General features: G+C 38.3%; 2 protein-coding genes across 11 annotated transcripts in view; one reads left to right on the plus strand and one right to left on the minus strand.

Annotated features, from left to right (window-relative positions):
• NCOA3 (nuclear receptor coactivator 3) overlaps positions 1 to 5,988 on the plus strand; it is a 79,392-nt gene extending 73,404 nt beyond the window's left edge. For 3 of the 4 annotated variants that reach the window (XM_035344180.1, XM_035344179.1, XM_035344182.1), the window contains 7 exons: positions 206 to 332; positions 840 to 1,011; positions 1,558 to 1,854; positions 2,918 to 3,022; positions 3,488 to 3,713; positions 3,952 to 4,126; positions 4,690 to 5,988. In XM_035344180.1, the coding sequence (XP_035200071.1) occupies positions 206 to 332; positions 840 to 1,011; positions 1,558 to 1,854; positions 2,918 to 3,022; positions 3,488 to 3,713; positions 3,952 to 4,126; positions 4,690 to 4,846 (1,259 nt within the window). In that variant the 3' untranslated portion in view covers positions 4,847 to 5,988. The remainder of the gene's footprint in view (positions 1 to 205; positions 333 to 839; positions 1,012 to 1,557; positions 1,855 to 2,917; positions 3,023 to 3,487; positions 3,714 to 3,951; positions 4,127 to 4,689) is intronic. The other variant, XM_035344183.1, reaches the window with a different exon arrangement.
• Positions 5,989 to 8,750: 2,762 nt separating this feature from the next.
• SULF2 (sulfatase 2) overlaps positions 8,751 to 27,762 on the minus strand; it is a 155,502-nt gene continuing 136,490 nt past the window's right edge. For all 7 annotated transcript variants that reach the window (XM_035344201.1, XM_035344195.1, XM_035344199.1 and 4 more), the window contains 10 exons: positions 21,428 to 21,671; positions 19,489 to 19,585; positions 18,280 to 18,374; positions 15,623 to 15,682; positions 15,037 to 15,206; positions 14,387 to 14,529; positions 14,046 to 14,169; positions 12,566 to 12,596; positions 12,205 to 12,261; positions 8,751 to 11,122 (listed from right to left, as the gene is read on the minus strand). In XM_035344201.1, coding sequence (XP_035200092.1) covers positions 11,092 to 11,122; positions 12,205 to 12,261; positions 12,566 to 12,596; positions 14,046 to 14,169; positions 14,387 to 14,529; positions 15,037 to 15,206; positions 15,623 to 15,682; positions 18,280 to 18,374; positions 19,489 to 19,585; positions 21,428 to 21,671 — 1,052 coding nt within the window. In that variant the 3' untranslated portion in view covers positions 8,751 to 11,091. The remainder of the gene's footprint in view (positions 11,123 to 12,204; positions 12,262 to 12,565; positions 12,597 to 14,045; positions 14,170 to 14,386; positions 14,530 to 15,036; positions 15,207 to 15,622; positions 15,683 to 18,279; positions 18,375 to 19,488; positions 19,586 to 21,427; positions 21,672 to 27,762) is intronic.

The raw sequence follows: 27,762 nt of genomic DNA on the forward strand, positions 1-27,762 counted from the left end.
TACGCATATTCATATTTAAATCTGTGGTCATATATTTTTGAAATAAGCCTGAGGATGAATTTATGTATGCATGCACCTTGAAACATGCTAATTAGTAGTTCTTGAAGCTACTTCATAATTTATGTGATCTTCCACAACACTTTGTGTGAACACTGAAGAGCAAGATGACACCTTTTGTTTTAAAAACAAGTGTTCTACCTCACAGGGTCGAACGAGATTAACATGGGTTTGGGGGGGAATCCCTACGGACAGCCAGCACCATCTAACCAGCCAGGATCGTGGCCTGACAACATGCTGTCCATGGAGCAAGCATCGCGGGGTTCACAAAACAGGTAGAATTAAGGAAAGTTTAAAAAAGCGTTGGAATACAGCTGTTCACTCTTTGTCAGATGAATTTAAGACCTGGAAAAAAAATCGAAGTAGCATATGCGGTGGGGACAACAGATCAGAATTAATTTCCTATTCTGCTGATATTTTGTCATCATATGACGCTGGACCTCTTTAACCCAGCCCCACAAAAGGTATTGCTAACAAAATCAATCAGTCCCTCAGTTGGGAGGCACAGAGAAAAGAAGTGGGACAATCTTAAATTATGTCTCTCTGGCACATTCAAAAGCTGATATTCATGTGCCAGGAGAAAACAGAATTTACAAATATTGAAGGATAGATTATAGTTGACTGGGTGTTTCTAGACCTAAATTTGGACATTAAGTTTTTAAGTCTTACTTCAGTCTTCTGGGTGATTATAGTACTTCATCATCACCAGGTCAATATATAATATAAAAACTAAGTACGTGTCTCTATAGTCCATAATGGTTGCATTTTTTTTATATTTATAGACAACTAGTGAGAAACTCTTTGGATGACCTCTTATGTGCAGCACCAAATGTGGAAGGACAGAATGAAGAAAGAGCGCTTTTGGATCAGCTGCACACATTGCTGAGTAATACAGATGTCACGAGCCTGGAAGAAATTGACAGAGCGCTAGGAATTCCTGATCTTGTAAACCAAGTAAGACGGAAGAAATTCTGGCCATTTTTTTTTCCAATAGCCTTTATTATTTTGGTATGTGAAAAGAAAGTGAGAAGAGCCTCCTCACTCACGTCTCTCTTCTCACTTCCTTGATGCCATTTTCCTAAATCTCTTTGGAAGCATTTGTTTAGAGTAATGGTTATCATTGGAGAACTTCAGTATTGATTAAACTGATGAGTGAGTAGGACACTTTCACCTCTTCTAACTCCAGCCTGCCTGAATTTACATGGCTAACAAATAGGAAAAAGAAATTCTGTTAAAATCTTTGGAATTTACTGGAAAACACAAAATCACACCATCATTTGTACAAACTGCAGTTTAAAAGTGCAGAAGGGTTTGAATATTGATATTGATCTGCTTATGTGAGCAGTGTGCAGCAGAACTTATTTTAAAATAAATTATTAACAATCACTTTTTGCTATTTCACTTGTGTAGAGACAAAACTAGTAGTAATCTTGCCTATGCTATCTTCTACTCAAGAAACTATTGGTCTCACTAGCAGTATGTGTTCTACATCTCTTGAAGGGGCAAGCTTTGGAAGCCAAGCAAGATTCATTTCAAGGTCAGGAATCTGCAGTGATGATTGACCAGAAGCCTTCATTATATGGTCAGCCCTATCAAGGACAAGGGGCAGCCCTGCCAGGAGGTTTTAGCAACATTCAGGGACAACAGCCATCCTTTAATTCAGTGATGAATCAGATGAGCCAACAAAGCAATTTTCCACTTCAAAGTATGCATCCTAGAGCAAATGTGATGAGACCTCGGACCAATACACCAAAGCAGCTCCGCATGCAACTCCAGCAGAGGCTTCAGGGGCAGCAGGTAACCTTTCGCTCCCGCTCTTACTCTTCTGTCTTGTTTCAGAACGAGGTGTGCACTGAACTGCTTATTACTTCAGGAATATGGAAATTGACATTATAGCAGATGATTGAAATGACGGAACTTTGACAGTGCTTTTTAGTTAAAATGGTAATCCTGTACAACATAGCTCTGGATGATCTCATTATCCATGTTAAGATTATCATTTTTAACCACTAAATAAGCAGTTACATTTTTGCTGAAAACGAAATATTATTTTTATTATTATTATTTTTTCTCCCTGCATTTGGGCTTATTGAAATACTGTTTTGCTTTCCCTTATGTTTTGCTGTTGCCGTAGGTTTTTTCTTAGGATAGAAGTTGAGAGTAGATAAAGCCACATAGATCTTAACACTGGCTTGAAAGCACTGCTTAAAAAAAATGCTGCATGATTTCAGTGTTGAATGTGAGAATGAAGTCCTGATACCAAATATAGGAGAACAGCATTGAATATGATTTTAGTATGGAAAATTCTTCCTGGGCTGTGGCCTTTCAGAAATACACTTGGACATGGTGAAGTTCTGGGTAATAGAAAATGTACAAATAAAACTCAGAAAACTGAGATAGTGCTGTGTGACCTGGAATGGCAACACTAAATCCTTAGGAAATGCTGTGTCTTGGCTGCTCTACGATACTAGTTCAAGCTATACGGTTTTGGGATGTTGTGATAGAAAGGAAGGAGAAAAAAGTTCACTATTTTAAACAAAGCTCTTCGGCCCCAAACATGATTTGGAACAGCGAGATACTCTTACATACTTATTCTTAAAAAGTGCTATTTCAAAGGGAAAAATAAAGCCAATTGGTACTGCACTATTTGAAGGTTTTTTTTTTTTTTTCTTTTTATGTGTCTGTCTGAGCTTGATAACAAATAGTTTGGTACTTCAGGTATGTCAAACAAGGAAAAATTAACCACTGTGTTTTAGAGATTCAAGTGGTGTGTAAAGATTTTTTTTTTTAAGGAGTTGCCTTAATTTTGTTCAGATACTGGTATTTGCAAGCTAACAGTGCTGAAATGTCTTTTTCTAAGTTCATGAATCAAACCCGTCAAGCCCTTGAAATGAAAATGGAAAATCCAGGCAGTGGTAATACCTCAGTGATGAGACCAGTTATGCAGCCACAGGTGACATCACAGGTAAGTAATTATTACACTAATGATTTCTGAAACAGTCATTTTTAGACAGACACATCTTTTACAGGTTTGTTTAGAATTTGAACCTTTTTTCATGGTGCCACAGCATTTTTTTTTATTTCCACTGTACAATTAAAAAAAAAAGTTGGTTTTTTAACCTCTTTTATTCTTGAGACTTCAGAGGGGTTTGTTCATTGGGTTCATGCTATCAGTACAGTGTGCACTGTCTTTTCCATGTAGGAAGTAATAGTCTACTCTATCACCTCTTTTGTACTAGTAACAACTCAATGAAAACCTTTGCTTGATATTCGGATATTTTTTGTAATAGCTCTGGCTTTTCTTAAAAATAAAATTTCTTTCTATTCTGGTGAGTGATATACTGGGTCTTAGAGTGTAGACTGATTGAGTCTGACAACTTTATTTGTAAAAAAAATTTCTAATACGATTTTTCTTTTCTTTGGGGGATAGCAACAAGGTTTTCTTAATGCTCAAATGGTGGCTCAGCGTAACAGGGAGCTAATAAGTCATCATTTTAGACAACAGAGGATGGCAATGATGATGCAGCAGCAACAGCAACCTCAGGCCTTCAGTCCACCGCCAAACGTGACTGCCTCAGGAAGCATGGACAGTGGTCTGACAGGCCCTCCAATGGCTCAAGTTCCTCCGCAGCAATTCTCCTATCCACCTAATTATGGTACTAATACTAACATGGTGGTTTTTTTGTTGTGTTTTGAATGTCTGTCTGGTGTTCTTTTCCTTTTTTATTTATTGTTAACCAAATTGACTAAATGCTGATCATTCTGAAAACTGGAAATGCTCCTATAATATTGGAAATGCTCCAATAAATAATATTTTTCCCTCCCTATCCTTGCAAGAAGATACACTGAGTCCTAGGTGATGATAACTGAGTGTACTGTTCTTTGTCCTGTCAGGAATAACCCAACAACCTGATCCTGCCTTTAGTAGAGTATCAAGCCCTCCCAATCCAATGATGTCGTCAAGAATGGGACCCTCTCAGAATCCTATGATGCAGCATCCTCAGGCGGCAGCAATGTACCAGTCTCCTGAGATGAAGGGCTGGCCCTCAGGAAGCATGACCAGGAGCAGGTAAATTTACAGCTATAACCTATAGCTCTTAAATTGTCTTTCATTTTGCCCTAAAATAGAAACTACATTAAATAGCTTTTAATAGGAAAAGGATATAGAAGAGGGAAAGATAATTATATTTCCAATGTCTGTATTGCCATTGATCCTGCTCTGGTTTAGGAACTAGACTGATTGAACCTATATTATGCCTAGTTCCATTTATTCATATTGGACCCCTGCAGTCTTTCCAACTGGAGACAAGATTCCCTCTTCAAATATTGAAAACATAACTTGGGGGAAATACAAAGGTTCAGAATAGTATCACAGTGTGTCTAAAAAGGTTACAACAGGAAATGTGTATACATACTTCTGCATGGATTTAAAAATTCAGAATTCCTTTGGGGAGGGAAACTTTTATTTCTATGTTAAACAGACAATATGCAGAAACAAATAAATGTAGAAATAGTTTTAGGCTTCTGTTGATAACGTAATTCTTTCACATGTTGACAGCTGGTACAGGGAAGGCAATATAACAGTGAGTAAACTTCCTGGAACATCATTTTATTCTTGCTTTTGTGCTTCAGTTCTTTTCCACAGCAACAGTTCAGCCATCAAGGTAATCCTGCAACATACAGTATGATGCACATGAACGGCAGCAGTGGCCATATTGGACAGATGAACATTAATACTATGCCTATGTCAGGGATGCCTATGGGTCCAGACCAGGTAAGTTGTCCATAATGAGTGATGATGGATTGGCTCTTTTCCAACCAAGTATGATTTGCTTCAAGACATTCCTTCTGGCACAATCCTGTTCTCTGTTAGCCTCTTTGTCTTTACATCTGTGGACATACAACTTGTATGACACAAGATACATACTATCTTTGGTGATATTTAAATCAAATCCATGATGAATCCAAGCAGCTGTGATTAGTTGTTGACTTAGAAGTATCATATAAAATAGAATCGAGGTTTAAACTGCACAAAGGACTTCACAAAGGGAGCTTGGAGAAAACCCAGAAAGGAAAACTCAGGGACTGTGAAAAATACCTTCAGCAGATGAGTCAGACCAAGAATCCTGGTATTGCAGTATTTTCTGGCAGAAGCTAATGGTGATACTTACCCTTGTAACACCTCACAATATTTGTGTATGCATAGCAAGACACTAAGGAATATTTAGGCCTCTTATTTAAGAGAAAAGTGAGCTAATAACGGGTATGACAAAGAAGGCCAAAATACTAAATATACTTGTGCTGTAAGCTTTCCATAAAATGCCAAGGGATAGGCAATATAATATTGAGATGAGCTACATTAATTCAAGTTGCCAGTACTTCATGCAGTTTTCTTTAAGGTACTTAAGTAGTAGCCAAAATAATCTGAGGACTTCTGCAAGACAAGTAAGGTATTAGAGGACTTTGATAAAAACCAGTACCTTTTATAAAGAGGGAAAAAGGAAGTGAAATGTCATATTTTCCAAAACCACATCATGCAGTGAAGATACCAAATAATGTGTTTAGGGAATTCTGGGGCAGCATTTCTTTTCTACAAATTTATCTTCAAAATGGAGCTCTAAAATCTGTTCAGCTTAGAAATTGACTGTCAGTACTTTCCTCTTCAAAATGCAAAACGTTGACCAGTTTTTCCAGCAGAGGTATTTTTTATTTTTGCTGATGATGCTTTCTTCTTTTCTTTAACAGAAATACTGCTGACACCTAAACCTGATCTCCAAACAAGAATGCGCTGTATTAACGATGCACTAGTATTATAAAGGAAAGTTACGCATTCTTCATGGCAACTAGTACTGGCCTTATGGAAATAAGGGATTTTTCCTGCTAATCACCATGATGTCCTAAGTTACTTCATTCAGAGAAAAAAAAAAAAAAGAAAAAAAACGTTAGTAGAAGCAGTCCGTATTACTGTATATTGTGGTGTACAAAAAAGGTCATAAATATTTTTGGCGCTCTGCCTCTAGAAATGTGAATTTGGCAAAGGCATTTTAGTAAATAGGATGGGTAGACCCCTGGAATACCTTGTCTGTTTACTGTAGCTATCCAAAGCCCTTTAACTACAGGCAGATGAAAGTGCCTGGAGAAGTCACAGTGATAAGAATTTCCTGATTTCTCTAGTAAGAATATCTGACAGAGAATGTAGTTCCTAGCCTTGACTCTTTTATATTAATTCCTGAATATAAATGCTGCTTTTAATCTCTTACCCCCAGGAGTCAGGATTTCCCAAGCAAAGGAGCAGTGCAAAATGAATTGGCACATACTATTCCAAAATCCTGTCCATTGATGCCAAGGGGTAAAAAGAGAGGATAATAAATTTAAATTATTTAAACACAATTGTGACTAATATTTACATATTGATGTGCAGCTGAGTGCACTTTATATAAGACTATATAATGGATTAATGCAATATCTTAGAAAAGGACTTAATATGAAGGTAGGGTGTGCTCATGTTCCTTCTCAAACACAATCTCTTAAGAATTATTTGAAAAGACTGCGTAATGTAATGTTTTCTGTGTATGGAAATTAGAGCAATAATCTTTCATCATTTTGAAAATACTTCAGAAAACTCAAGGCAAGGCACTGCAGTCTGAATCAGAATTTTGCAGTCTTTTTGTGAATAAATTTTGTAAATATGTTCTTTAAGATAATGTATTATATATATGACTTTTGTAGGTCACTAACTCATTTTTGCAGAGTTTGTGAAGCTAAATATTTAACAAAATTGATTTCTGTAAACTCAGCGTAGTTGAGGTCTAAATAGAATACTTTTTTTTTTAATTAAACGTAATGACTTTGAACCTGGGTGACCTCAGCCCACACCTTTCTCTTCTTTGGTCTTTGACACTTCATTTATTTTTACATCTTTAACATATAGCTTTTTATAAAAGACGAGTTGTTAAATGCTTTCTCCACCTGTGAGCACTTTGTTACATTTATTTTTGCATAAGGCAATTTGACAAAAAGGCTCTGCATTGTAAGATGTTATGACTTGTCATGACGATCATGTCTTTCTATAATCTCTCTCCTTTTCAGTTGATGAATATGGATTGTGTCTTTTTTGGTCGATTTTAACAAACTCTAAATGTTCTTCGAAAGAAGTTTGTCTGTTGCAAAATATTTGTTGTTACATAACATCCAGAAATCTTTAAGGATATTAAGCCACACTTAACCAAATGTCTGCACTTCATTGGATTGTTCTAATAGTAATGAATGTATTTTCTAAGCAGGTTTCTCTCATATCAGTATTTAAGTTTGTTTGGTTACAAATTTATTCATATTATTTGCTGATAAGGTTTATTTTTTTCTCTATCTTGGTTCCTTGAAATGAAGATCCTCTTGCAGTTTTTCCAGTTTCAGGCAGTTACAGCGAGTCAAACCCCTAATCTTCCATAAGGGACGACCCAGAAACGTTTAAGATGTGTGGTGCTTTTGGTCTGTTGTTCACTGTGTAATGGAAAACTGACTTCTCCCAAGTGAGTAAAAAAAAAAAAAAAAAAAAAAAAAAAAAAAAAAAAAAGAAAAAAAAAAGTGTTCTTGATTGCTTCTTCTTGGTACTGTAAGCATGAGGTGGTTTTATTTTTCAGAATATGCAGTGATCTTCCATTTGAATAGGAATAACTTTCACTAGAAAATTTCTCAAGAAGTTAATCCTTAGCATACAGCCAGTTGTGTTCCAACGGGAATGTAGATTCAGTCTACCTTACGCAACCCTATCTTTGCAATTAGTACTGAGAATATAGGTTAGGTGTTAGTATTTATTTGAAACTTTCGATCCAATACATGTTTTGTTTTGTTTTTAATGAAAAACTTTTAAAAGGCTAAGGAACTTTTATCTTCTTTCTAATTTCTTAGAACATACCTGTTTGTTAAGTGCTGCCTACTGAAGTTGAAAGGCAACAATCCCTTGCTTTTTATATGAATGAGAGTAGAACAATCTTTATATTTTGTAGTTATTCATTATATTGATGGAAACTACAAACCCTGATTGCTTTCATTAGGTGAGCTCTTAGACTATATACAACTTTATACATTGTGCCCTCTTAACTTTTTTTAAAACGAGTGATTCTGTTTATACATGTATGTATAGCTGGTACCTACCTGACTGGTGTTGTAAAGGATCATCGTTTTCTCATCTGTATTTAGAATGTTGGAGCTTTCTAGTACCTACTTTTTTGCTGAATCCAAAGATTTTTAGTTTAAACTTGTTTAAGGGGGGGGAGAGCACATTTTTAAATTGCATTGATGACATCTTTCTTGGCAACGCTGATCCTAAATATTATGTCTAGTTTGAAAGGCTTATGGACTGCAGTAAATAAAACTTACCTTGAAAGCTGTTAGCATTTAATGTCTCCACCAATTCTGATTTGGTTCTGCAGCAGCAGATTAAAAAACAAAACAAAAACCAACAAAACCTGTATAAAATTTTTCAACTGTAAGAGAACAGTAAGCTAGTACAACCTCCTCTGGTCACTGCTGCATAACGAGCATAGTTTTGCTACTTTGTTATTCTTTGATCACAGAAACAACGTTTTTATAAAATTCGTATGTAGTACCTTTATCCAATCTTGATCTAACATTCTGCTTTTAAATTTAGGAAATCAGGACATTTTTCAGTTATAAGACAAAAACTATTTGAATGTTGTACCAATTAGCACACGTTTTATTTCTGAATTTATGTGCAGACTACCAGGTGACTGAATGATACAGCAAGTATGAAACCATGTAACTCTGAGAGCAATATTTAAAAAAAATTCTCAGGAGAAGGCATACAGTATTGAGAATTGCATTTCAGTTTAGTTTACATTAAGTATTGCTTGAAATATCTGTATCTTTATGTTGAAAAACAGAAAAACCTTGGGGACTGATTTATAAAAGAGTTGGTTGTAAGGTATTACTGCTCTTCTGATTTTTGTGTTTGGATGTTAATAATAATGTAAATAAAGGTTTCTATTTAAAATCAGAACTTGGTGACATAGTGTATTAGCCTTCTAATACTTCGAGGCTGCTAGCTACATCCTGGTAAGGTCAGAGGAAATCCACTACTATTACACAATTGCTACAGCTGTTACTGTGGAAAGCTATGTATAGCAAATTATTTTATTTTCCAGCTGGCTGTAAAAGCCAAGGGAGTAATGCCTTAGACCTTCTGCCTGTGAGACCAGTTTAGCAAAGCTGCATCAATACTGACTGGAATTTTTGTCTTATTCAACTTAAATAGCATTCTTTAGCAGAGCTGAAAGGAGGAGAAGTGGCAGCTTTCCCCCTAACTCAGCAAAAAATTGCCTTTAGAAAGTAACAGCTGCTACTTAAACAATGTGCAAATCTTACAGCTCCTTATTTTGTATGTGCATAAAGGGAAATGGTTAACTTTTCAAGCTTCTATCTGATATGCAACTGGAGCAATAATACTGGCCATGCAGGAGTCTGATAGTCTCATCCTCTGTTCAAAGCTTATAGGCTGAATGCAAAAAAAAAGGTAAGTGGAAACTTTTTTCATCTAACCTAGTAAGTATTCTTTCTGCATACTGACGTGGGTAAAGGTAGACAGCGAATACTTTCCCCAGGAAAGCAGCAAAAATGTTTTTCTATTGTGAAGTGCAAGTTAAGTTTGTATTTTGCAAAAAATGTACCTCTTGTTGTTAAGAGTCAAGGCCACAGTTGGTTGAGTCTATCACGAGCTTCCTCTCACATGCAGCTTTAAAACAGGTAGCAGGTTAACATGGAAAAAGTGATAAATTATCACTGCTAGTGACTGTACTACAATGTATTTAATAACATCTTTATGAAGATACTCAAATAGACTCTACACTGTGCTTCCTTAGTTAAGTCATGTTTTCTTTCCTTTAAAAGCTTTTAAACAGTGACCCTCATTCAGATCATCTACTTTTCTGTAGACTGTCTACAACTAGATCTTTGTTTATTGGTTGTGATTATTGAACTTCTCAGAGCAGCCTTTTAAAAATAAGTAAGAGTTGCACTACTAAGCCAATGTTGCTTTCTCAAATGAATTGTTTTGGTTTTAAACATACATTATAATATTACCCACAAAAAAAATAATACAAATCTGATTTCATTAAAATGTAAGATGTACATTTACTGAATTTTTTCAGTACTTTAAAAAATGGATGAATTCTGAAATGTGCTATGCAACATTAAGTAACATTTTGAGAAATGGTATGTGGGCATTCCACACTTTTATTAACAAAATTCTTCACAACCTGAAAGAATTTATTTTTAAACAGTATATTGATCAATATTTACACAACCCCTCCAAAAGTCTGACATCTGTTAGTTAAGATTTCTCTAATTTTCCTAGAGTTGTCAATAGGACAGACAAGTAGACATGGAACTAAAACATACCCTCAGAGGAAATTTGAGAAATACCATTCTGTTGAGAATATTCAGTGCTGCTCACTTGAATTCCTGAATCTCTTAAAAGTTCTTTTCCACCATTACCTTTACCCCAGTTGGAAGCAAAAGCATCCATGTTTTCTGTATCTTGCTTTAGAAATACTTGGCTTTGAAATTTTCCCTTGTGCCATCCAAAGGTATAGCTGAACTGAAAAATGTTGTAGATTTACTTCCACTGTCTTTGTGTACACTTTGCCCACGGGGATGGCAATCCTCTTTGGGATGCAGCTGTATTTCCTCTTCTGTCAATTCCTGGAACAGTGTTAGTGGTGTCTTCTTGACATAAAATGCTTTGTGAAGCAGGTGAGGTATAATCCAAAGCAAAAAGCAGGTACAATAGTGGATTTCAAAGAGACCTGTATTCCTGACAGGAGTTCCATAATTTCACTTTATCTACTTAATTCACTCACCAGTGCAAACACTCTGATCTATTTTGGCCTCAAAGTTCATCCAGTCCTCCAGGCTAACATAATTCTTTCTGAAATCATACACATTTTCACATAGTCTGTACATGAATTCAAGTTCTGGCCAGTTTATATCCTCACTGAGGTCCAGCAGGTGGGGAGGTTAGCCCTCCCATCCTTCCCACAGTTGGCCTCTTTAAAATAAAACAAACACGATTTAGTGAATAACATTCTAGTTAGGAAGTAGTTGGAATATATTTTCAATAGTTCCATGCAGGAATAAAACAACTGAAACATTGTGGACCACCTATAAAAATACAGCAGGTATATCACAACCTGAAACTTCAACCTGTATCTCTCATAAGTTCTAGCTTCATTTGGTTCTGAATCCAATCTTGGCTCTCTTCAACTAGATATACAAAGTGTTACTGTTACGTGACAAAAATGCTCTTGGAGGAGTTGAGAAGGTCAGACTGTGCCTATTGATGAAGGTACTGGTGCATAGTTCTTACTGCACACACAGCTGGAGAGCACCTTACGAGTTGAAGTCTCAACCTTCTTTTCAAGGGAGGTTCAGAGACAGAGAGTAACTGGCATGTCAAAGGTAACTCTTGTCTTTAAATTTGTATCTCACCTTTGGGGTCTGGCAAGTTGAGAACTAACAGTACTACGCTGAATAATATCTTCAAGTTTCAAAGGGCAGTAAAATAAGCAACAAACAATATTGTATTTTAGTATAATGTCAGAATAACTCAAAATGTACAGATCTTTCTTTGTACAAAGTACGCTTTCTGTTCTAACTTGCTTTCTTTGCTCACAACATGAGGGAGGTGGTGTTTGGATAAACAGCAAGGAAGTAAATGATCCTCTGTAAGTAATGACACTTAACCAGTCTTGTTATTTCTGGATGTTGTGAGAGGCTGCTAGGAGGCTGCCACACATATAAGTTTAGACAAAACCAACATAATGATCTCAAATTCTTACAGGAAGTTAATGATAATCGGTTTCTTAATTGAGAGACCACCTTTGCTCAAGTTTTAAATTGCTTTAACCTTAATGTTCCTACATTCCCAGAAAACATATACCAGGAGCTTTGGTACAGGACTAGTCTGTAACGATGGCAGTGTAATATTGCTTGCTTAATTCAGAGCACTTGCCCCTTAGCATTTTATGAGAATAGAGGATGATGTTAGAAAGGTGCTGCATGCAAACAGAAAAGTAAAGAAAAGAAAGGTAAGTAAAAGCTAGTGCTTTTCGTGAACTGCTCCCAACTCACAGTGACTTAGAAGATGATGGTCTCTTCACATCTGGCCACTTTCGACGCTGAAACTGCCTAATTTTCAAGCAGCAAAAGGAGAAAAAAGTTAACCATCACCAAGAAAACCACCAGCACTACAGTCTGAAAGACGAGGAAGGAGAAGAGTTTAGCCTGAATTTTGACTACAAAGATTAGCACATGCTGTAACAGTGAAACAGAAATAGCTCCAGTGTTTCACAGTACCTGGGATGGAAAGACCTTGCAAACATCACTGTAGGCAGTGTCTGTCCATGTCATTCCCAATCCCACACTCTTAATTCTTTAGCATAAAGGTAGTATTTAAGAATAATAATTTAACTATGTATTTTAAAAAATGTACCTGTACTGCTCGTAGCTTCCATCTTTAAGTCCTGAGAAAAAAATTAACATGTTATTAGCCATTGTATTAACCAACAGAATAAGGTATTGGGTAATGCAGAATTTAAAGAAAGATCTAAGAATATTAACAGAATATTAAGATGTTCACTAGAACTGTTATTTTCAGATTTAATCCCTTATTCTAGGTAAAATGTGTTGTAAATTGAGATAGGTAATTGTGAAACTTTTCTGTAAATGTCCTGCAGTGGTATATATACCTAAATGCCAAAAACTTGAATTCAAAGCATACAGCTCTAGATGGTACATACGCTAAATAAGACCTGAAATAATATTTTGGACTCAGGGGTACTTAGGTAGATAACAGTATTTTGGGGGTGGGGGTCTTCAAGCTCTGAAGGCTATACATATATTTTTTTTAACGTTACATTTCTTACGTCACTGTACCAATGAGTAGATAAGAAATGCAATTTTAAAAGGAGAAATACAACTAACTGTACGTTTCAGTTTGCTATCATGACTAAACATTAAAAAAAACCCCACACAATAGTATTGAGTAGACCAGGAAAATTTAAAGGACTCAAAATGGTGAGTCTAACCTAGAAAAAGAATAAAGACCCATGGGTTTCATTCTTTTCTGAATTTAAGGACATAGTTAGAAGAGCACATCTTTTGGTAGTGTAATGCATACCTCAATGCACCCCCCTCCTTGACCTGCATTAGTTTACAACTACCTTGCACCTACACAGGGGAAAACCAATCAGCTTAAGCACTAGCCTCCTTTTTTGAGGTTAAAGTTATTTCTAAGCTAGTTTAATAAGCCTGCATGGACTGTATTGTCTCTAAAATAATTATTCCTAAAAATTATGCCTTCAGATGCCTTCAGGTGAAATGCTGTAACACAACTGCTAGACTAGTTGTCCAGAGGGGTTGTGCAGTCTCCATCCTTGGAGGTTTTTAAGATCCAAATGCATAAAGCCCTACATAATGTGGTCTGACCTCAAAGCTGACCCCACAGCGAGCACGAGGTTAGACCAGATGAACTCTGCAAGTCCCTTCCAACTTGACTTACCCCAAGAACCTATGAACTCAGAAGCAGCTATTAGGTATTTTTTTGTTCTTTCATTAGATTTCTTCCTTCCTCATCTCTTTCAGTCACAGAATCATAGAATGGCTTGGGCTAGAGGGACTTTAAAGATGACCTAGTTCCTACCCCCCGGTCATGGGCAGGGATGCTCTGCTTCCTGCATTTCAGCAGCTGCATATTTAAGTATCCGAGTCTTACTATGTAAGTGTGAATTTCTGGAAACATTACATAAGACAAATTGAACAAACAATACAAGAACTTGAGCATGCAATCATCAGCCACAGCACTAGTATAAATCAATTCTAAAATCATTTTTGGCTGATGGAAGTTTCATGTCAGTAAACAACAGATCCATTTCTTTTGGGTAGTTTCTGAGTATAATAGCAGAAGCACTTACCCAGATCCATATTCCTAGTTCTTGGATTGCATTGTTTATACCCTTTGCAGCTTCTTAGTTCCATCAGCTGGATGTGCAGTTGATTGAGAACTTCTCTATCTAGCGTGTTCACTGCATTAATTAGCTGCAATACAGAGAGGTTCTTGTTAGAGAATAGCTATTCCTCTGTCGTTAGGTAAGTTCCACATAAGGAATATCTGTGGTTTACTTCCAGCAGGCGAGAAGCCAAATCATTTTATGTTAATCGTTGCATCTACTTCTCGCACCAATACAGCAGTATTTCAATGCATCATTGGTAAAGAACACTGATATATTTCTAGAGCTGTACTATGATCAGGTACCTGATATGGATCAGTGTTGAGATCAAAATACTCCAGAAATCCAGTAGCAAATTCACAAAACAGAAAGTTGTGAGTCTCGTTGATTGTCCTCAAACACCAGTATGTGTTGTTGTTGGCACTGGTACAAGCACAGAAAGGACCCACTGCAAAGGAAAGCATCGTACAGACTTAAGATACATGTTGCTGTTTGTAGGCACTGCTTATTTTAGTACTTTTTACTTTATTCATAGGCAGTCACTCTCTCCTTCCTGAGCTCTAAAGCAGAGCATGCATTTCCAGCATAACATTCTATGCTTACCTAGCCCCCACAAAACGTCTAACTTGAGCAGTGTCTCAGCTAGGTGTTTTTCCCTTGCTGGTTGGGAAACATTCCAGCTGCTGAGATAATAATATGATGTACTGTGGATGTATTGTGTACCGTCTGCAGTATCTCTAGGTTTTCATCTGCAGTGTTGTTGTTGTTTATCAATTTAATTCCTTTGCCTTTTGTAAGGATCATGCCAACACTGAAACACAGATTATTTAGTATGAGGAAAACTGTGTGGCTTTGGCTACTTACCTACTCATACTGGTAGTTTCTGGTAACCTAGAATCATCCCCATCAGTACACTGCACCCAGCTATCTGTTAGTTAGTTTAGAGTATCCTTACGTGTCCACAGGGGAGCAGTTTGCCAGTGCTGGTTGTCATGGGTGAAGCAGGTCAGACCAGGCATGCTGCAAGTGTCGTTATTTTTTATTCTCTTAAGCAGTTTGCGCAGTTTCTTCTTTCTCCTTTGCTCTCTAAGCAGCCACAGCCTGTCTTTCTCCTGTAGGGCTTTCCTGCACACATGAAACATTAGGGTCATGCAGACTCTGTTATACTTGAATACACCTAAAAAAAATGAAGCAGCTAATAAAATAAGCTGCTTTGAGGGAAAGAAATAATTGTTATTTTAAAAATAAATGGCTTTTCTTCCAAATAGCTCTGGATCTCCAGAGCTCTTTGCAATTCCATGGTACTGGGGAAAAAATGGAGCCAAAGGGGTTTAATGGGCTTGCCTGAAGTCTTTGATGTGCATTTACAAACATTTTTTTACTATTGGTTTGGTTCTTTTTCCAGATGTCTGCATGTTTATTCTTTTTAGCACAGGATAAGTGAAATTACTTCTTTTGCTTAGTTTTTAACGTCTGTACTTGGAACAGATATTAGGATCTTTGCATTTTCTCTTTCAAAGGAACAGGCCTTCTTCACTTACTTGAAAGGATGAAGATTAGATCCCTTGTGCCTCAGTTTGCTTTTGTGTTTTGAATGGTAACTGGAAAATAAAAAAGAATTGTTGATGAACAACAGAGACAATTGTACCTGTTCATACCATATTTTCACCCTGGATTCAAAGCGCATTTAATCCAGTATCACTTCTCCCTTCAATTTGTTCACTGAGGGTAGGTGGTGAACACAAAACAGCCTTGCTAGACTGGGTCAGGCACTTGTGCCTCTAGTTTTCCTTCGATCATTTGTACACAGTGACACCTGTTGCTCTGCTACTGTATTGCACTATGTATCTACAGACGATTCCAATTGCAATTTTCAATTTTTGTTGTCATTACCTCCTGGTTCCCTACATGGGGCAGATAAAATCAGCAGATTTAGAATTTAATTATGAGATTTCTTCAACCAACTATTCATTAATTTTTCAGAGGATATGATGACAAGCTCATACCACCTTCCTGCTGTTTTCCAAACAAAATAATTTAAGCATCACTTGTACCTCATAGAGTTTTTTTTTTTCCCCCTCTACTGCTACTAGCTCGTAGTTCCAGGAAAACTGATACGGGGTGGGACCATCCAAGCAGTAGCGGTGTCTAATGTGTTCTGAGATATGTAGGGTGGAAGTTGACATACACATTCTAGCTGGGTAGCTCTACTATTTTGACTGTCTTCAGGAGCTCTCACTAGATTTTGCAGAAGTTTCCTTTCTTTGTAGGTTGCAAAGTTAAAAAAAAAAAAAAAAAAAAAAAAAAAGACAAAATAGGCTCAGGCAATGGCAACTTTTTCCGGACTAATACAGTTCACTATACTTACTAACCACACAAATAAGCAAAGACAAACTAAGTTCAGTAAGTGCTATTTTTCTAATTGTCAGACTAAAATTCCCTTTGAAACAAAACAAATCTTTTAAATTACAAATGCTACTGGGAGCTTATGTAAATTTAATCCTTATAGCAAATTAACAAAATAGTATTATTAAAGAACTATCTGCCTTCAATTCAGTCAACTTTTTTCGCTAGCATAGATACTGCGCATATCATTTACTGGTCTGAAATGCTACACTCAATGCAATTCTGCAAACATGTAACTCAGATTATTCCCTTCATTGATTTCAGTGGGATTATTCATCTGAATGACGCTATGCACAAACATAAGTGCTTCTTGTATCGGATGTGAAAAACGTAATGGTCTTTATGTTAACTGTAAAAGTAACATCAGCTTTACAGTATGGATCAAATAGACTTGGTTGTTAACATAATACACTGCTTTCAAAACTGTTAAGACAAAGTTTGGGGGATTTGTCATTTAGAATTACGTGTTTAATTTTAAGTACTTTATGCCATAGCTTGTATGTACATTGGGCTGGCATAACCTAAGCAAGGGATGTTCTGCTTATTTTAATCATCTGTTGCTAAAGCTGCATTGCAGAATCAACACGGGCCAGAAGGACTATGTACCTCGTGTCTGTAAACTAAACTAGATGATGTTGTACCTCCCTTGTAGCAATGAGACAGAGACGTATCATCCACATCCTCTTAGAGAGGCTCCTTTATGAAAACTACTTTAGCTGACAGTGATAGCAAAGCTGCCTTATGTTTTTGAGTACAGCTTTTCTTGTACTGCCACTGTGACTGCTGTACTCCTGGTAACATCTGCCTCACTGCAGCCTCAGTGATTGCTCTGTGATCACTCTGATCAAAGAGCAGCTGCTCCTGGTTTCTTTAAGGATAATGCCCTTAATAATAAGCTTATCTTTGGGATAGCCCTGAAGTGGTCAGGCAGTTAGACTGATGATCTTTGTAGATCCCTTGCAACTGAACTATTCCATTCCATTCCATCAACTTTCTCAGGGGCAAATTCTGTTTGTGTTAACGTTTGATTCTGTAAGATTTTTCTGCTGCGCTTATTTGCAGAGCAAGAACTCACTTGCTCCCTAGAAGGTTTCAGATATGCTTGAACCTTCTCCCCATGCAGTCAGTGAGCTGATCTCACAGCCATTTTGCAAATACATGGCTACGAGAAACCAACTATGCAGAGATCTTAATGCACAATCACTATTTTAGTATTGCCTATTGCATTTAAAATCCAGAAATCACATGCATCAGGGAAAAAAAAAACTGTTGCACTAAGTCAGTGGTGGCTACAGAATTCCAGTTACTCTGCACCAACTGTTAAATTCCTGCTGCTTCTACCTAGCATAGCTGCTTAATACTGCAGGAACTATATGCTGTGTGATAACTCATCTGGCCTTGAAGAAACCAAATGGAAAGAAAGTCTCTCGTCTGACCACCCCGTTATTCCATATATATTATGCACTATTCTTATTGAAAGATTTGTGTAACACTGCACCATACTGTCAAGCCTGCAGCTGAAAATATTAATTTCTAGTATCTAATAGCAACATCTTCAGTGCAAGAACATAACTTACTGGTTTAAAAGCATTTTACATATGTCAGTTGACACAGAGGCAATTAAACTCCTGCCTGGCAGAAGGTGGGCCTTGTACTTTAGGAGGGGTGGACAGCTGCAGGAAGCATTAGACAAGAGTATAGCAGGTAGGAAACCACTTAAAACAGATTCTGATCTCTCCTGTGAAGACATAAATCAGCTACAGTTAACTACTGAGAAGTACACCAAAAATACCTTATCTTGTTACAATCACACTCCTCAGGTCTCTTCTTCTTCAGATGACCTCTCACCTCCCTCAGATTTTTTATTTTATTTTGCAAAGTTTCAATCTGAAATAAAGTAAACATACAGGTTAAAAAAATTACAGCATGGTTTAATTCTATTCTAACTGTCTCAAATGCATCGCCATCAAATGCTTCTTTCTCACCAACCTTTCATAACTCCCACCACTAACAAGCATTTTCAGATTAGCCACCTTCCCAAAAGGAAACTGCAAGCAGGAGGGCCATTTTGGGGCTCAGTGTGTCTGCTCACTGAATGGGAAAGCAGATTGTGGCACCTGGGGGAGCAGGTTGGGAGGGTGCCATACAGCCTTAGACAGACAAACACTCCACTTCCACTGTGATTTTTCCTCTTCAGCATATTTGCAAAGCAGAAAGAGTACCAAAGGAAAATGAAGCCCCTAAAGGTTTGGCCTGTTAGGAACCTGAGAAGGGGATGGGTTGGGAGTGCTCTGAAGTCCCCTCTTCAGAGATCCTGGAAGAGAAAAGCAGTAAGTCTCCATCCTTTTACATGGCAGTCTAGCAACGTCTGGCCACATGGGATGTACGTTAGCAGTTAATTTAATTGTGCCACCCACATGGTTTATTTTTAACCACCTTCAGTAAATGAAACTCCTGCTTTTGTTCACTGTAGCTCATGCACAGCGTAGCCCACCCAGATGGGTATTACAGGCTTTCTACTTTAATTCTTTACACAGCAGAAAAAAATAAGTCATCTAGTGTGAACAAAGAAGTCACCATGCAACTACCATCAGACAACAGTGACCACAAATCTAATAGAAGTCCATGGCTGCATAGACAGTGGACAAAGATTTCATGAAAAATACACAAAGAATCCAGCCCAGTGATCCTAAAGCAGGAAAACAACAGGACAGAAGTGAGACTTACAAGTCTCTCTCATCTCATAAGGCTTATGCCATTTCTCAGTTCTTTAAGTTGTAGTTCTCTCCTCCACTTACTATCTTGTCTTCACAAACTTGTAGCAACTTAGTTATCTATGAAATCTCCATTCTGAAATCAGCCACTAAGTTCAAAACATTCCAGGGAGGAACAAAGACACCCAGAGGCAGACAGACACAAACATAGTCAGCATGATCCTATCAGCCCACAGGAAACAAGGCCAAAGACACGCTGAAAATGTATGACTGGTAACATCACTCACCTCATGGTCAATATGAAGTTTATGGTCCTTCCAAGCTTGTAGTGACCTGTACAGATCTGTGTCACACTGAACGGTGTCATTCTCCAGGATATAGCACCTGGCCATGGAAAAACAAACAACGTTTATTATAGTAGATAAAAACACGATGCAAATAGCTTTTGCTGTGCTATTTGAATAGCACAACTCCAGGACACATGAGAAACCAGATCGGAAATGACACTCAGAATTCAAAATAAACAATGTTCATTCAAGAGAACAAGAGAGTATGTTACTAGCCAGGAAAGAAGTTTGGGTCTGAGTCGCCATGGACATTTTTCAGAAGGCAAAAAATTCAAGGACAATACTCCTATCAAGAGAACCTGTTGACTGTTCCATTTCTATATGCAAATTGTGCTGCACAGAGTTCTTGTTTATGCATTAGGCTGTCTACATAAATAATCTCCACTAACTAGCAAGTACCGAAAGCAGTACTCAGAAGCAATTTCCCTATGCATAATTAAGTGACATACAGGGGTAGGGGCAAGGAGAAAGCACTTCTTTATAAGATGCATTATAATACTACAAAGAAAAATGTGATTTTCTACAAAAGGGATAAACTTTTTCAAGTACACCTCCCTGACTTGAAAGGCAAAAAAATACCCTCTGATAACTTTAAATGCTCATGTTCCAGTAACTTCTCATGAAGTCCAGGATTTAAGATTAAAAAAAAAAAAAAAGAAGACATAAATGCTCAACAAGTTTATTAGGGGTCAATAAATACCATGGAGTTATTTTGAATTATTATTTATTAAATTAAAGTGGAGGTTTTTTTCAATATTCCGCTGTTTTCTTTAAACCACCTCACGCATGTTATCCCACTGCCTTCTTTTCTGCAAGTGTTCCTGGGGACTCCTCGTGAATTACGCACCTTCCTGACAGTTCCTGGTATGGGGCTGGGTAAAGTAGCAGGGTAAAGCAGCACAAATCAATTTAACATGTCCTGGGAAAAATAGTGATTTATGGGTCCTGAACATTCAAAAAAAGCTAAGGACGGAGGGCAGAACTCTGCTGATGCCAGCCTACCTATGTTTCTTCATATTAGCACATCTCTAACCCTGTAAACTGAAGTCAAATGGAAACCACAGATTTCAACAGCAGCTATCTGGCTCATGCATATTTGCACGAGCTAGTCATTAAACAATTTAATTCACATAATCCATAGTGATTGATAGATTTTCTCATAAGTCACAAGTAAAAAGGGTGACTAAACACTGAACTAAGTAAAGTTGCAGATACATCACCAGACCCTGGATCTGCACAGTAAGAAACCTTTTGCTATTAGGGTCTCTTTAGGACTCTTTTAGGACCCAGACAATTCCCTCACCTCTCTCTCCAATGTTCCTTCCCCAGTACTCCTGGTCTCTCTAACCTCATCCATAACACAGATTTTCATTTCCTAGCACTGGGTACATGAAGCTCTGTGACGCTGCTGCTTCCTTTGGGACTGATTTGGTATTTGAAATACAAAGCAACCAATGGCATGTTGAAACTGGGTCATACTCCAGCTGGAGTATGGAGATCTTCAGACAGGCTGGGTTACCTGCTGCACACAGATTTACATGGGTAGAGCCTTTCCTGGTTTCAGATAGGTGTACACACCATCGCTGCAAACAGTTTCACTTGTCCTTACTGGAAATGTGCACTAATCAGTGATTACTGTATCCAAAGTGTAGAAGACAAAAGCACCGCTGTGGTTCTTCAGTAGCTTCATGCCCCTTTGTGCGTGATGACAAAATTAAAACAAAACTGAAAGGCGTGTACAGATGAGAATAAGAATTTCAGTGAAGTTAGATGGTATCTAAAAGGGACACAATATGCTTATCCAAAGGTAGTGCACCCATTTATGTAAAGCAGCCACTCAAGCAGCAAAAGTTCATAGAAACATACAATATTTACTCACCTGTGAGTAACTTTTATTAGATTAGGGGCTGTATATTCGGCAATGCCACCGGTACCACTGTATTCTGCCATGTCTTTATCTTCCTCCTCATGAGGAACAGCCCTCTGCATCTTGTGTCGCTTGGTGATGTTTCTTGGTAAGACAGGTTGGTATCCGTCCTCTAAACCCAAGTTATAAATGGCTCCATTCAGCTCGACGGATACAGAGCGGATAGAACGATTCCGGACATAGCTTGGTTTGTATTCTGCACAGAAAGGGGAGTAAAAGGATTAAGACAGGGAGAACCAGCAGGTTACGCTTCGGTTCTCTGTGGTTCTTGGCAAACAACAGCCCCTAATGTGGCATTTGGAATTCAATGAGAAATGCTGCTTGTTGCAGCTTTCCTCAGCGCTGCCATGCCATTACCTGACGGGTACCTTCCAGTCTGAGAGAGAAGTGTAGATAGAGTGCAAATGCACAAGGATGGCAGAGGGGAAAGAGAATGTACTTGTATAGTCATCAGAGTGAACAACTTTCAAAGAAACTCTACTCTTCCCCCAAGAGCCACTAGATGGCAGGAACACCTTAAAAAATAATTCTGAAAGTTAAAGACAGCAGAGCAGGGTCTCAGGTCATCCTTGCTGGTTAGTTCTCAACTGCATTCTGTCATCTACTGTAAAACGCTGCAGTGCCAGTATTCCTGCAGCACTTCCCAGCAGTCACCCCGAATTTCAACAGGGAGTACTTGGTGTTCAGCCTGAACTTCTCAATTCCCTACTCTTTTTTTCAAGACAAGATGCTTGATTTTAACGGGGGGGATTAATATCCGAATCTTTACTTTTATCCACATTTAATTATTTTCTTTGCAATTATTTTCCTCACGAGCAGGCCAGACAGCAAGCTCCTACAAAAGCACTACCCTCCAGTGCTATGCACTCCCTCAGAGTTTGCCTCTATGTTTGCAGCCCAAAGGCAAAATGAAACATTTGCTATAAATCTGCACCGCACAGTATGAGATTCCCAGTGATCTTATTGCCATCGCTGCTTTCCAAAGCTCTCTCCTGGCCCAAATCCCAATTCCTCTTCAGTTTTGTCTAAAGTGGCACGAATATATCCTAGCAACAGAGTCTGAATCCATATGTAAACTTTCCTACTGTACACTAGGGCTCACACCTCTATTTCCTGCTCACTGCAGTGACCGCTCAGTCACTCATGTTAAGCAAAATCATCTTACTCCTGGAGAAAAAAGCATGACCAAAGTATCATAGCTTCCCTTCTTCCCCCGCCCAGACTCCTTGCTCTGTGTATGTGCTTTGGAGTCATCCAAGATGTTGCTGGAACCAAGCAAGCCTCTTGGTTCCTCCAGCCACCTCTCCTTCACACCGAGCTGAAGCACAGCACTTCTCACTGGAACGGGACCTGCTGCTGCAACCTGGCAAGGGAAAACTCAGCCGATGTGCTACGTGAGAAGACCAACACTTCTTGTTATCTCAAGATCCACAGAAGAACCAATTTTATCTCAGGGATAAACTCCACTGAAAAAAAAACAAGCAGTGAAGAAAAGAAATGGGAGGTAGAACAACCAGATTTGACAGAAGAAATATTCACAGCAATTGGCATGCGTTGGCATTAGCACAGACTGACTTCTTTCAAGAAGCCTTACATGAATCCCAACTGGATCACAAAGTCTCAAAGGCCATTTTGTAGACTGTGGGAAGAGAAACAAACATCCCCTCCCACCTGAAACTGGTCCAAGCCCTAAATTCTCATCAGTGCCACACACAGAAAGCAGAATACCAGCTGGATTGTCTGGTTTAGCCCATTTTCCACCTGTGGCTCAAAGTTTATAGCCAATATTAAGCCAGGTGAGTCACAGCTGAGAAAAAAATAAATTTAAAAAAAGCAACAAAAAGCCCAACTGTATTTCAGGCACCCAGTCAGGAAATGTTTGAATAAATGAGAAGGAAACTCCCATCTTTTCAAAAGTAGGAGGAAGTTCCAAAAAGCTACACCCTAACAATTATATTCAAAGTGTAAACTCCCATTTCTTTAATTGTTCCCTCAGTTCATCTTGTTAAGCTCAGCCAACTAACAATTTACCTTCCTTCCAAGTCTAATATGCCAAGCCAGCATGTTGGACCTCAACAGACAACTGCAGGGAACCGCGGTCTCCACATGCCCCTGAAGAATTCGAGGCCAGGAGCTGCTCCTCCCTTGCAGCCAGTCCTAATCCAGCCTTATAAAGAACAAATTGGTCTGGAGTGAGACAGCTCCTGAAGGCCTTGCATTATTACAACGTGCTATCCGCAGCGCTGACTCAATGTTGTGATTAGTACCAAACTCCATCATTTTCAGAGGAAGCGGTTAAAATATTTAGTAAGCTCAATATTCATCTGCACTGTGTCACTGCAGGCATAAATACCAGTGTCTAATTACTTGATCCTCCCCCAGGCTTCAGTTTTACTTTCCAATTCTTTTACCTGTATATACAACCCACAAAGGAAGTAGATCTAGGGCTGTTAAATATTTTGCCCAAAATACCTGTTCTCCTTTTTCAAATTATTAAAGATTGGCTCTGGTAAGCTGAGTCCCTGTGCCTCTTGTCCTCTGCCACTGCTAAGAAATTACATCCTCAAAATTAAATCTGGAAATCGGGTCCAGAGGAATTTCAGCATAAGAAAGCTAACGAGTTTACAATGCCACACTCGCCCTGCCTCAGCTCCCTGGATCACTTGACAGGCACGTGTGGCTTCGCTCTAGCCTGACAGGACAGGCACTGTTCCAGTCCAGAGTTCCCCAGATAGTCTAGGGACTCAAAAACTTGAATTTTTACAACTACTTGGTAACACCTCGGGTTTCAACACTGTCTAGAGCGAGCACGAACTGCAGTATCTGAGATTATTATTCATCTGAATAAAGTGAGGTAATGCAGTATTATAAAACCATAAGCTTCATATCTGACATAAACATGCCCAGCCTTCAGGTTTGTATTTAACTCTCCTCACGTCCTCATCACTCAAGCTTTATTACTTATTTTGCTGCTGCCAAAATCATGATTTAACACTGAGATCATTTGGAAATGATCTCAGGGATAGCTGAGAAGGACTGTGACCAACTGTATCTACTGCATGGCTGTTTCTCCTAAGCAGGAACGTGGCTGCTCAGCAGGGACATTAGCAGAAGACAGAGAACTCCTGAGCTTTCCTGTCAGCATTTATTCCAGGTAGCTGTTTTGCATCTGATGCGTTGTCGAGCATCACGACGATGATGGAATAAAGCAGCAAGCAGGAACTCTGCATTTGAACAGTGGGCCAAGAGGGAAAAATCCAGCACCAGCCACCCAAATTCTGTAATATTTCCCAGTAACGGCTCTGTCTTTTCTCAGAGTTCTGCAGAGAAGCAGCACTTTTTCTATAAGACCAAAGTAAAATTAGGCACTTTGAAGTCAAATTTTTGAAAATATCTCAGGCATCTAGAAATACAGAGAAAGGATTAGAGGAGGTTTTTCTTGATGATTAGGTAACTAGAGATTTCTAGAAATCTTATTTTGATTCTGTGTTCTTGGATATTTCAAAGAGGAAAAAAAACAAAACAACCTCCAAAAACTTCCATGCTTCCAGTTTCTCACAGCTGCCATTAAAAATCATACTTCAAATGCGTTATCTTTAAAGTACTTGGTGTTTGTGTACTTTTTTTTTGTAACAAAGAAGGCCATTTTGCTACAGTATTGAAACTACTTCAAAAGAAAAACAAATTACATGAAAATTGGAATAAAAATGTGCTAGCTTCTTTGTACACAAATCTGTGTGGCCTATCATCATTTCTCTACATGCAGCTTAATAACTCCTTTAATCATATGCACTTGTTTGTCACAGGAGGAAGAGATGAAATCCACAGCAAGAAAAACATAACAGACAACAAACAGCCAAAGATTTTAAGAGCTCATTATTACTTTAAACTTCCCTCCCATTGCAGAGCTTTATTTCATCATTTTTATAAAAATAAGAACGTACCAAAGGAAATAAAGAGGACACTGCAATGCAGAACAGGTAACAGCTTTGCAGGTGTCCAGGGCCCAAAAGGCATGCACATGACATGACGTTTTGCAATTAAATTACTCAGTTTAGGCACTGTTCTTGCCTTGTAATGCTGTGTGACAATGGATCTAGACCATGCCTACATTAGAAAGCAATTATTTTATCAAAACATTTGGTGCTTTGGCCCCTCTATCAGCAATTTAGTCTGGGCTTCTAGACCATGCATTCACCACGCATTGCTGGGTTGAATCTTTGCAAAAGACCAATTCTCCTATCACCATCAGGGTTTGCAAAACTCTTGACGTGCCCCAGAAGCAGGACATCCAATTTAGTTTTCTGCAGACAACTGTAGCTTAGAGTATGTCAAAATTGCTCTGCAAATCCATCTCTATTGTGCACCATAGGAGGGAGTGATCAGGGTGTTCCTTTCAAAAACTACAGCATTGCTATGAACTAAATCGTTAGTGTGGACCTCACCTAGTCCAGTTTGAAACCTCCATTTTCTGTATAGCTATTGTTCAATCTTATGGATAGCATTTGCTGGCATCCAGTTAGCACTGATCCCAGGCACTCTTCAAACTCTAAGTAGTAGACCCCAAAGATGCCCTCAGAACTGTACAACCCAGCGCAGACTGCGCTTTATCCCATCTCATGGAACAGGTCATAGAAATCCACATGCACATCAGCAGTACCCAGGTCACCATTTACAAACCAGTGAGCCAGCTTTCTAAGTGAGCTGTTCAGAAAACCCTTGGTACGTTATCTTGATTTGTATTGCTTTGTGTTCATTTATTTTTGGTGTGTGATTTATTAGATAAGTGCATGTGAAAGAATAGCCAACATCAAGCTCAAGAGTCTGTGTCAACAGGTCCAAGCTAAACTCTCCCATTGTACGGCACACCCTGGATGTGGGCAGAGGGAAAAATAAAGCATCTGGAGCCAATTGTTTTACTTCAGATACAAGCAATGGGAACGTGACTGCCAACATCGTATCTTACACTGCTGAAGTTTATGCCTTGTGGCTCAATGAGAAGCGTGCTGAATGGTACAGCATAAACTCCACCTCTTCTGAGACAAATGTAGGGAAAAAGATGTCCCAGTCCTTCGGCTGAAACTGTCTTCACAACCTTCGCTTCTTTGCCTCAACTTCTCTAATACATAAACTAACGGTAATTATACACTTAATCACCTCCTCTAGATGTTGTGAAAATTAGTTAATGTTTAGAAAGCACAACACAGATGAAAAGTACTTAAGTAAGTGTTAAGTATTATCAGATAGCATTACGTTGGCCTCACATAAATTGTTTTCCTCTTCCCATCTAAGTGCCTTCGATCTACTCTCGTTATTTGACTCCCTGTGTCTGAACTTTCTTCTCTGTGACTTCGGAAAAAGAAAAAAAAGGTAATTGAACTGCACGTTCTAGTGTTATTTAAAGATTATCTGCTGCGCCACATGTTTAAACAGCAAGTATAGTTGAGTAATTTCATCCTGGAACCAATAATTTTTTTTCAGCTAAAAATTAGCTTAGTAGGTACTAATCAGCTTGCAAGGCAAATATAATGGAAGAAAATCAATTTAAACTCTCTGTTTGAAGCTTGTGCCAGGTCATTATACAGAAAGACTAATCTGCTAAATAATTAAGGCCCTGTATTTGTGGAGTGAGACGAAAGAAACATTACAAGTGAACAGTAATTCTGTGCTGCCATTTGCCTCTTTAATCTATAATTAGGCTATGTACTTCAAATATAGATGTTAGTCTGACTCAGGTTTAAAACAGAGCCAGCGGAATGGGTCTTCTGAAAAAGCACCTGATCTGTGCCAAGGAAACCAGAGTCAGAGTCATCCCCTTTGGATGTGATCTCTGGTTAAAAGTCAGCCCTGGCTCTGCTGACTGAGCACAAGAAAAGGATGTTAGAAGCGAGCAGCTTCTGTAGCAGTACACACATCCTTATTAAAAATAAATTACTGCAGTAACAGCCCCCAGCACTGCAGTATCTACTGAAAATTAGAGTACTTGCTGTAACACACGGTTCATGTTTCAAGGCCTATGCAAGGTTAAGCTACTTGCCACTTCAGCATGTGTACTGCATTTCCTGTTTTTGAAAGAAATAAACACAGGACTATTTTGGATCAAAACACTCCTCTTCCTACAGACTGAGACAGTTTCAAACCTGATTGTCCAATATGAAATACACTGCTTCATGTGCAGATACACAGTAAATATGCTTGCCTTCAATGACATCTGTAGAACTCAATGTCTATTAAAATCAGGACAGTTATGGGTGTTTGAACAGTTGCCATTTTGTAAGGCACAGACA

The sequence above is a fragment of the Oxyura jamaicensis genome, chromosome 20 (assembly GCF_011077185.1).
Source record: "Oxyura jamaicensis isolate SHBP4307 breed ruddy duck chromosome 20, BPBGC_Ojam_1.0, whole genome shotgun sequence".
Lineage (NCBI taxonomy): Eukaryota > Metazoa > Chordata > Aves > Anseriformes > Anatidae > Oxyura > Oxyura jamaicensis.